The following is a 10835-nucleotide window of genomic DNA, read 5'->3' on the forward strand; positions in this document are numbered from 1 at the left end:
CAAACGTAAAGTTTTGACGAATTTAACCAAATTCGCTATATTACATCCAGGCTAGGGTGAAACTTAAAAAGTTTAATATATTACATCTAAACTAAATTAAATAGCGGACACTGGCATGGCCACTGACGCCACTCGGACCGTCGTCATCATCGTCGTCACGACGCTTGGGGAATCTAGGCAAGCCGCGGTGGTGCGCTCGCTCCAAAACTATCATGCGTCCTCCTCCGTCTTGAGCCCCACCTTCTCTTCCTTCTTGCGGGCGGCACACTTTGAATCGGGGACGCGAATATAAAATAGGCCCAAGTTGATCTGACGTCGACAGTGGGCGACGATCTCCTTGGTGGTCTTGGACCGGTCGGCCGCCCACACCGCCGCGAGCTCCTCGTCGGCGAGTACACAGTACGATGCCACCAGCGTCTTGGCGAAAGACGCCAAGCACAACACTCGGCGCCGCTTGGCCGCACTGAGGAATTTCGATCCCCCAGACGATGAAGACGACACGTTGTGCTACCCACCACCCATCTCTTAGTACTCCAGGAGGGAGCGCGGTTGCGATGGGGACGGTCGTCGGTTCTGCTTGACGCCAACCAAACACCACTAGGTGTCAGGGTGGCGCTGCGATGGGACGACTGCCACTCCTGCTTGACAGTGGTCAAACGCCACTAGGTGTCAAGATGGCGTTGCGTCTAGGACGGCGGCTGCTGGGGCCGCGCCGAGGTATGTACAAATCTCAGCCTCTAGCTGCTCCTCAAGGTGGAGGGGCGAAGTAGCCTCTTTGGACAACCGTACCATGAATGTGATAGTTGGATACTTGGATCAGCCACCCTCAATGGCAAAACCTCGGTGCCAGGAAGGGGTTTTGGATGGGACCGGGGTGTCGCACACCGATGCGGCGGCGGATGTCCAGACTCGGGCGCTGCTAGGTCTCGCTTATTGCGAGTCCAAAGCTAGCGTTGCCTATAGGATGCTTTCGCATGGGCGTGCCGTAGTGCGCCAGCATAGCTAGCGTTGGTTGATGCTCGTACATGTGACGCGGTGAGGTGACTTTTCTCCTTTTTTTCACTTTTGTTTATATCTTGAAATATCCTAAACATGTATTTTTCAAATATTACTTAAATTTTTATGAGTGTTTGATGCTCATTTAAAAAGTGTTCTTGCAATGTCAAAATTTTGTTCACACAATTTTCAAAAATTGCTCGTGACATTTAAAATATTGTCATTCTATATATTTCAAATGTTCACGAAAATGGAAATGTGTGTTCGTGTAATTTGTAAAAATGTTTGTACAATTCAAAATAATTGTAATGGCATTTGAAAACGTTCATGTTTTTAAAGATATGTTTCATGACATTTAAAAAGGTGTTTATGAAACCTGCAAAATTATTCACGTATTTAAAAAAACATAGCATATAATTTTTTTTGTTCCATGACACTTTAAGAAAATGTTTTAACACTTAACAAATATTTACTTGTTTTTAAAAAAATGTTCATGGTGTTTTTGTAAAATGTTCAGTCATGTGTTTAGAAATGTTCACTGTTTATTTAAAAAAGTTTGATGTGCATTTAAAAAATGTTCAACATATATTTGTATAAATATTCAAAATGTATTTAAAGAAATGCTCAAATCTAACAAAAATTCAATTTGATGCAAAAAATGTGCAATGTGTATTTGAAAAAAATCGACATGTATTTGAAAAAACACAAAAAAAGAACAGAAATAAATATAAGACGAAAATAAAAACAATAGAGAAAAACACAAAGAAAAAAGAACCCGCGTAGAACCTTCCCAAAACCAGAGGAAGGAACCAGTCCTCAGAAGCTTCTCAAAACCACTCGCTGCACCTTGTTGGGCCGGCTTATTCACCGCTTCAGGCGAGCGTTGCATGCAAGACCTAGCATCTGTGTCCAGATTCCCCTAGTGTGTAAAATGGGTGGCACATTGGAAGCCTAAAAGTGTCTAAACCGGTCAAGACATATTCCCTCTGTCCGGAAATACTTGTCCTAAAAATGGATAAAATGGATATATAATACTTGTCTAAAAAATGAATAAAATGGATTATAACAGATAATTATGCCTATATCGGCTAATTGTTTAAGTTACAAATACCTAATCTAGCTTGCATTTCCCTTCAAACTTTTACCATACAGGTGTATCATAGTTCATCAGAATGGTGATAAGTTATGTTTCCATGTGTATTTCTTCATCACGCTCGCTGTAGAGTGAGCTATTCACAATATATATAGGGCCATGGAGTAACAAATGGTAAGCGACTCCTGATTTGGTCTAAGAACCCTTGTCGTAAACCTGATGAAATATGAAAAGCAGCAGCTTTTAGTTGTTTATAAGCTTTAAAGTGTACCAGAATGCTCGTTCCATTTATGTACCATGAAATTATAAACAGATAGAAGTACAATATCAAGCATGCACTGATCATTCATTTCTAGAAACCGAACTCTGGGTTTTGTATTTGACATGGAAGTTGATGAGAAGTTATTGTTTCCCTAGAGGAAAAGTTAGTGGCTAGCATTGTGCAAGTAATAAGTGTTGTGGATTGGCCTGTACAAAGTAACAATGTAAAATAAGTGATGCAACAAACATTAAAGTTTACACATGTAAAATGGCTCCTAGCATGTGCTGTTGGGATGACCAGTAAATTCATACATGTCAGACAATTTCAAAAGCAATTACAGATGTAAATGTTTGCATAATTTACTTGGGGAAAACTAGCATTTTCGCACTCTAGACGAAGACCAAATTTCAGGGCTCTACAGTGCAGTTTGTTAACACTAAACCTTTTCTTACACAAGAATCAAGATGCAAAACTGAAACTTCTTCCAAGAAATTGCACAATCACATAAAGGACTCAAAAAATTATACTCCCTCCATTCCAAAATATAGTGCGCCCGCGCTTCCCGAGGTCCAACTTTGACCATAAATTTAACCAACGAGACCAACTGCGGCGGGAGAAAAAATTATATAATTGAAAACTTCATTCGAATACGAATTCACTGATATAATTTTTGCTCCCGCTGCAATCGGTCTTGGCAGTTAAATTTACGGTCAAAGTTGAAGCACGTGGATAGAGGAAGCACTACATTGTGGAATGGAGGGAGTATGTAACTTTAAAGAAAAAATATAACAAGTGGAACATAAGCATTTTTTCACCAGGGAGCACGTTCTCTTGAGTGCACCTTTAAATTACTCTAGAACAAGAAGCTAGAATAAAATGCAAAGGAAATGATGTATGAATGTATAACAAAGGGGAATCATATATACCTTAATTTCCCTGTTAGAGAGTCCTACTATCAGCTTTTCATTCCAGTACAATATTGAAGTTACAATTGAATCACAAGAGATGGAAGCGACATCTCTGATTTCCAATTCTGACTCGTCTTCTAATAACTCCTATAGAAGAATTGACCAAAAATAAAAATGCAAGGCAACAAATAATATGTTAGCAATGGAGAAGCTTCAAGGCCATTTCTGAAAAGCTCTAAGGGCACCAAATATGTGTCAGAAATACAGACCTGAATATTTATGGCTTTATTCAATCCACCGGTATATAGCCATTTACCGTTCAATTTAACAGCGTAAATAGAAGCATTTTGAAGTTTCTCTGACTTAACGAGGACATCATCCTTCCAAATCTGATTTATAAAATAACCATAATTTAGCATGTGATTATTCCAAAAATACATGTGTTACAAACGACTGTAAGCAAACATTATAACACAACATGCAGTTAATCTATAACACGATTCATGATTGAGATATAGTGAAACCTTCAAACAGCCATTTTCATATGATGAAACAACAAAATTAGCTTCTGTTGAAATTGACAACACAGGGGCTATGCTTCCCGGTGCATCATCTTCAAGTACAGACAACGGGCTGTGATCAGTAAGCCACCATGATCGGATACTACCATCCCAACTTCCACTGTAAAGAATACCGCTAGCAACTGCAAGGCAAGACACGGTTGACTTGTGGCCTGTCATAGTGCATCCAAGTGAATAATCCTGCCAAAGAGAGATTGTGAATTAATTCCTAACATTCTTAAATTGCCAAAATGGTTTGGCAGATTAAACAGCTTTATGAATGCCAGAAGATACAGGCTCATTATTCAGACAAAGACTAGATGATCCAATAGAAAAGGAAACCATTTTGCAGTCTAAATGCAGAACAAACCTTAGTCCCATTGTCTATACTTTTAATACAGCCCAACTAACCACCCTGTTTCAACATGGCACTGAAAAAGCAAGTCAGCTTAGCATCTTTACCTCCAGAGACCAAGCTTTAATAGATTTGTCTCTACTGCCAGTATAAAGATAACCAGTTCCAGACACAGCCAAGCAGTGGACACCCCGGTAGATCCAATCATTAGTTTCATACCATTTATTTAATGGTTCTTGCTTGAGAGAGGTACCAACACGCCAGACAAAAATTCCACTGCCACTGTCTCCACTTATACAAAGAGACTGGTTATCATTGTCAACAACAACAATTGCTGTGATTTTGTGCTCATGACCCTTTAAAGTCTGCACATGAGAGAAGTCCTGTAGAAGCAAGTCAAGTCAGAAAAGATGGGCCACGGAAAGGTTATGTGTTTTATGGTAATGGATGTGTTTGCTGTATGCCACTGTGATTTCTCATTCCGGGAAAAGCGTGTTATTTGTTTCAAGAATGAAACTCACACAATTAACAGCTCATCAAGAGAAAAGGGTACACCGACAGTTTCATACCTGCAGTGACCATACATTGATTGTTTTGTCGTAGGAAGAACTAAACAAAAATCCCCCTGCAATACAGTAAAGATTCATCAACACCAATTACTTGAGTCATAATTCTGGTCAAAGGCATTAGGAAGATCCACTAGTATGGTAAGGCGAGCGATGGCCATGGAGAGAAACCAAATAACATAGCACAACAGATAAAAACATAGTAAAACACTAGTAAGTAAGACGTCAAACTATGAAGTGAGATATCTAGCAGAACTGCAAAATACTCCCTCCGTTCACAAATATAAGATGTTTTGGATATTTCAGTATGGACTACATACAGACTGAAATGAGTGAACAAACACACTAAAACATGTCTACATACATCCAATTCACAAAAAAGTTAGAATGTCTTATATTTGTAAACGGAGGGAGTAATAGAAAGGTGAAATTATGCATTTCATTTTGGTTTTGGCATAAAATGAACATAAAAAACTCAGCAAAAAAATTTATTAGATGTATTTCTCAACACTACACTATGGAATTTCAAGTTATAATCTATGTCCAAAGAAATGAAAATGATAAAATAAATCTGAAAAATGACATAATAACAGAGAACAGAAACAGACCAAAATGGAGGTTTCATTCAAAGAATTATACACTGTTTTCTTCTAACACATTTTGAGTTTCAAGTTGAAATTTTGAAGGGTACTATAACACTCCATAGACCTAATTATCATTTCTTTCCAGAATTTTTCATATTGCATCGGTCCCCAGATCAAAATGTTTTGCATGATTGTACTAAATTATGGCATGACAGGATATGCCTCCAATAATGAAACAGTGTATTACGTACACAGCACACTGGCCATGTTTATACCTCCAATGGCTAATCCTGTGACGCAGTCACGGTGAGCAAGCAGAGTTGAAGATTTAAACACTCCATTACGCTGTGGCTCATCTGTTCCTGCTGTGCAAACAGACTCATCGTTTGAGCAACCACAATTGCTTTCATCATCTGGAGTTGAATTTTTGTCATCAGAATCTTGAGAGGGCTGCACTATTTCATCTGACTCAACAGCTTGGGCGGAGCACATTGAGGACAACTCCCCGAGGAGCAAACACCTAAAACTTTTCTGAGCTACAATATCATCAGCAGGAGCCAAAGCATCAGCACCAGGTTTCATCTGTGAGCCTCTGATACATTTCCAAACATCAGCAATCTCTGGGCGGCATTCTGGTTCATAGCTCAGGCATAACGCTGTAGTTGCAGCCAATGGTTCTAACTGTGTACCAACCAATGCAGCGTCAAGCCTCGCAAGCACTTCCTTCTGCCAATCATCATATGATCCATCAGTATTCCACCCCGCCGCAAGCCGCTCCTCTCCAGTAACAAGCGCCGCCAATATACAACCCAGCAACCAAACATCTGAATTACGCCCTATCAAGCCATTGAAATCATGGCTCCTCGTCCTTGTGGCGTCCCTCAGAATTACTGTCATCTCGGGAGCAACCAAAGCACCGTCCATGGACAAGCAAACCCCTGCCCGGACTCCACGGCACAAGGCCAATACCTCATTCAAGTCGAGCAGGCAGCGCCCAAAGTGATCAAGGCGGAAGCAGTCCAGCCGGAGGCAACCCAGCACCAGCCCCTCGCCGTGCAATCCCATGAGCGCTTCACACACCTCCATTCCAAGAGCTCCAACCCGAGCCACAGTTTCCAGCTCGTCGCTCCTGTCATTCAGCAAGGGGGGAACTCCCGGCGTGTGCCGTTCAGAGACCAGCCACAGCGTTGCCGCATCGGGGCCCATCCAGGCGCCGTAAACCCTGCACACCCGCCGCGCCAGTCGCGTGGAGGCGGCCACCAAATCGACCATCTCCTCCCTGGCGGCGCTGCTCAGCGCGTCGATCGCGGCGATGACCCGCGCAGCGTGGCTGGGCCGGTAGAACGCGGCCTCCTGCGTCGGCGCCCCGCCGGCGGGAGCGTCGATCGGGAGGAGGCTTACGGGGTGACCCCGCGAGCAGAACCAGGGGGCTCCCAGGTCGCAGGCGATCGACCCGAGCGCGAGGCCGGCAGGAGGGTGGCCGGGCGGCGAGGAGTGTAGCGGGGAGGCGGACTCGGGGAGGATGGCGTGTCGGAAGCGGGCGAGGAGGCGCGAGTGGGCGGCGTGGAGCGGGAGAGGGAGGGGTCGAGCCGCGGAGGCGGCGCCGGCGGTGCGGGGCGGGGAAGGGTTGGGGAGGGAGGGGAGGAGTGAGAGGAGGGCGAGGTTCTTGGGGAGGGAGGAGGGGCCGAGGGCCCGGGAGAAGGGGACGCACTGGGAGCAGAGCGGGCAGCGGAGGGACGAGGCCGCGGCCGACGCGGAGGCCGGCGGGAGGGAGGAGATGCAGGAGCCGCAGAGGGAGTGGCCGCACGGGAGGACGCGCGGCACGACGGAGGAGTCGTCGAAGGGGGAGAGGCACACCGGGCACTCGGGCGGCTCCGCGTCTGGCGGCGGCGGCGCGGCGCTCGCCATGGCCGTCGCTTCGGCTCGGCTTCGGCTTCCGCTGGGGCAGAGGGTGCCTCGAGGGAGGAGGCGGGGCCGGCCGGCGACTCGGAGTAGTTCGTTTATCGACCGTGCCCGAGAATGACGTGTCGCACCATAGTATGGACCGTGCGGCTGCACAACAACGCGACGAATTTCGTAGGAGTCGCCAAAGCCTGAAGAGTTCAGTTCCGGCGGGCTGGAATTTTCTTAACATCGATAAATGTTAACGTCCACACGTGGGCATTTGCATCTCACCCACACGTGTGGATTCGCGTCCGTTCGTGAGCGCATAAATCTTGGCATGTTTCTAGTGCCACGTAGGACTGGTCTGGTGTGTGGGCGTTTAGCCGGTCGCCCATACGGCCGTTTCATCACACAGGAGGGGCTGGTGTGTGGCGTACAGCAGTTCGCCCACACGTCACTTTGCACGCACACACAAGGGCTAGTGTGTGGACATTTGTCATCTCGCCCGCACGCCCGTCTTCTCTCCCACACCCAAGCTGCTAGTTGACATGTGTTTTGCAGTGCACATGGCAACTGCCCCTAGTGTGCTTTATGAGCAGGTGGCAACTCTTTCTTTTTACCCGAGTTTGCCATGTGTTTTGCAGGGTACACGGCAACTGCCTAGTGCGCACGTAAGCAGATGGCAACTCTCTTTTACCGAGTTGCCATATGTTTTTACATGGTACATGGCAACTGCCCTAACGTGCATGTACATGGCAATTGCCCTAACGTGCACGTAAGCAGCAGATGAATAGGCGATTTTTATGAAAGTCTTCAGAACATAAAAGTTTTGAAGACAAACGATAAAATTAAACCTATTACCATGCAGCGGAAGGTAGACTACACTAGGCAAACCATAGTCAAGTATTCAATAAAGTGAAAGCACAAAGACTAATAGCAGCTAGGTAGTAAGGATCAGGTAGGAAGATATTGTGAAGCCAAACAGAACATGTAGTCACTCAGTGAAGACAAATGATAGTACAAACATACAATGACTTCACAAGGAGTAACAGTAAGTAAAGGGAAGTGAAGATGAAACCAGTGACTCATTGAAGACAATGATTTGTTGAACCAGTTCCAATTGCTGTGACAACTGTACGTCTGGTTGGAGCGGCTAGGTATTTAAACCTTAGGACACACAGTCCCGGACACCCAGTCCTCACCGTATTCTCCTTGAGCTAAGGTCACATAGACCTCGCCCAACCACTCTGGTAAGTCTTCAAGGTAGACTCCCAAACCTTCACAGACTTCGTTCACCGGCAATCCACAATGTCTCTTGAAAGCTCAGAACGCGACGCCTAACCGGCTGGATGATGCATAATCCTCAAGTGTAATAAGTCTTCAGATCACACAGACAAGAAGACTTAAGTGAGCCCAATTCTCTCTGGCTCTGGTGGTTAGGGCTTTATCCTCGCAAGGAATTCTCTCTCAGAGGCTTCGAGGTGGGTTGCTCTCAAACGACAAAAGCCGTACTTTCAATCTGAGCAGCCAACCGTTTATGGTTGTAGGGGTGGGCTATTTATAGCCACTTGGCAACCCGACCTGATTTGTCCGAAATGACCCTGGGTCACTAAGGAATTGACACGTGTTCCAACGGTCAGATTTCAAACTCACATGGCAACTTTACTTGGGCTACAAGCAAAGCTAACTTGTCCGACTCTGGACAAGATTCGCTCTCATAATCTTCACTCGAAGACATAGATTTTTGGTTTAGGCATCACTTCAGTCATTCTGACTAGTTCTCTTGGACCCCACGTAACAGTACGGTGGTTCCTATGACTCAACACAAAAGAAAAAGAACTACGAAAGATCTAAGTCTTCGAGCTCCATAGGCTTCATATAGTGTCTTCTCTTGTCATAGTCTTCAATGTGAATATCTTTATATACCACCTTTGACTTCAATGTCTTCATACAGTTTTAGGGGTCATCTCTGGTAGTAAAACCGAATCAATGAGGGACTTCTACCTGTGTTATCCTGCAATTCTCACAAACACATTAGTCCCTCAACTAGGTTTGTCGTCAATACTTCAAAACCAACTAGGGGTGGCACTAGATGCACTTACAATCTCCCACTTTTTGGTGATTGATGACAAACTAGTTGAAGTTTTCAACGGGGAATATAATCTGTGAAATTGTAAAGGATAAGAAATTGTCTTCATAAGTTGCAAGGGCTCCCCCTGAAGATGTGCATATTAGTTAATTTGCTTTTTGGAATGCAAATGCACATGGCAGGTTGTACTTGTGGAGATCCACTTCAACTTATGATGACAATCCACTATGCATGTGAAAGTATATGAAGAAAATGACATGCATAATGGAAAATGGACGTCTGCAGAATGAGCTAAGTGCGGAATTTATCATCGCACATGCGGAATTTATCTTCGCAAAACAAGGTGGCAAATAAGTAGCAGACGACCATCTAGTTTAAGTGTTACAACTCATAAAACCAAATGTATCAAAAATGAGAGTTGTAAGCACGAAGCAAAATATAAAGCACCCGCCCATATGGACCCGCTTAAAGAGTATCAATCTCATATGCTTCTCCCCCTTTTGTCAGTAATGACCAAAAAGGTTTGAAGACATAGAGCCTCTATTCGTTCCCATGAGGAGTAGGTGAAGTAGCAGGGTTGTTGGTGTTGTTTGGCGGTGCAGAAGAGCTTGAAGGTGCTGAAGGAGGTGGCGGTGAAGTAGCATCGTCTTCTTCCTCAATAATTCTGGCAGTCACTGTGGCAGCAGAGGAAGAGAACTCAGAGTCTTCAAGGGATGGAGTTCCTAGCAGCACAGCCCTTCGAGGAGGTGTGGAGTCAAACTTGAATCTCTCAGTGAAGCCATCCTCTTGAAGATCAGCTTCAGAACACATCATCGTGAGCCATTTCCATGTGCGGCGACAGGTTTCATGGGCAACGAAAGCATTCTTGGTGGCAAGATTGCGAACGCGATTAACTTCCACCAAGAGGCTTTTCATCTGACGCTTCAGCCAGTCATGATGCCTATCCTGTTTCTGATGTAGAGCCACAAGAAGCTCTCGGTCGTTGAGAACATGAGTGCGCTTCTTGGGTCTTGGAGCAGTGGCACTGTCAGTGGCTTCAATGGAAGCAGGGTGTGGTGCACATGTAGTGCCAGCCAAAGGATACACCCGAGAAACTGCTTCAACGCCTTCAACGTTCTGAGTAAAACTCTGATGTTCTGCATTCTGAAGACTTAGAGGTTGCTTGGCAGGCTCAGAATATATGGCTTCAGTAGACATGTCCACGTCAGACAAGAAGATCCGATGGTTGCGGGCTGAGGGCTGATACGAGATGGTGGAGTGTAGCTTGATCAGCCGCATGACCCAAGGGGCGTAGAACTTCAAACCAAACAGATCAATGCCTGATGCAGCAAGTTGGCGTATAAAGAAGTCATGTGCATTGAAGCATTTGCCATGGAGTATATAGAAGACCAAAGTCTTTATTGCACCCTGAAGCTTGGCATTTGGAGAGTGCCCTTTGATAGGCCAGAGAGTTCGCCTGATTATGTGATAGATGGTTCTTGGCAGATATCAAGGTCTTCAACGAAGAACTCTGTGGGATAAGCAGCATCTTGGGGCAA

General features: G+C 44.9%; 1 protein-coding gene across 2 annotated transcripts; it reads right to left on the reverse strand.

Moving 5' to 3' along the window:
- Positions 1-1756: 1756 nt before the first annotated feature.
- Positions 1757-7353, reverse strand: LOC123056531 (uncharacterized). Of its 2 annotated transcripts, XR_006426781.1 has the most exons (8): positions 5600-7353; positions 4744-4799; positions 4282-4557; positions 3784-4020; positions 3529-3648; positions 3278-3406; positions 2108-2305; positions 1757-2001 (listed from the first exon to the last, which is right to left on the reverse strand). XR_006426781.1 is itself a non-coding variant. In XM_044479924.1 (7 exons), exons 1-7 carry the CDS (start codon positions 7230-7232, stop codon positions 2285-2287), a joined length of 2472 nt encoding a protein of 823 aa, XP_044335859.1. In that variant the 5' UTR covers positions 7233-7353; the 3' UTR covers positions 2003-2284. The 2 variants fall into 2 exon arrangements, 1 of the variants encoding a protein (XP_044335859.1); XM_044479924.1 differs by lacking the exon at positions 1757-2001 and having other exon boundaries at positions 2003-2305.
- Positions 7354-10835: the final 3482 nt, after the last annotated feature.

This window comes from Triticum aestivum, chromosome 1A (genome assembly GCF_018294505.1).
Source record: "Triticum aestivum cultivar Chinese Spring chromosome 1A, IWGSC CS RefSeq v2.1, whole genome shotgun sequence".
Lineage (NCBI taxonomy): Eukaryota > Viridiplantae > Streptophyta > Magnoliopsida > Poales > Poaceae > Triticum > Triticum aestivum.

Bases quoted from the DNA above. Each gene is read 5' to 3' on its own strand.
- LOC123056531 (XM_044479924.1), bottom strand. From the start codon at position 7,232: ATGGCGAGCGCCGCGCCGCCGCCGCCAGACGCGGAGCCGCCCGAGTGC. The intron at 4,558-4,743 runs GTATGAAACTGT...TTGCTTCTACAG, and splicing joins TCAATGTATGGTCACTGCAG to GACTTCTCTCATGTGCAGAC. The intron at 4,021-4,281 runs GTAAAGATGCTA...TCTCTTTGGCAG, and splicing joins TTAAAGCTTGGTCTCTGGAG to GATTATTCACTTGGATGCAC.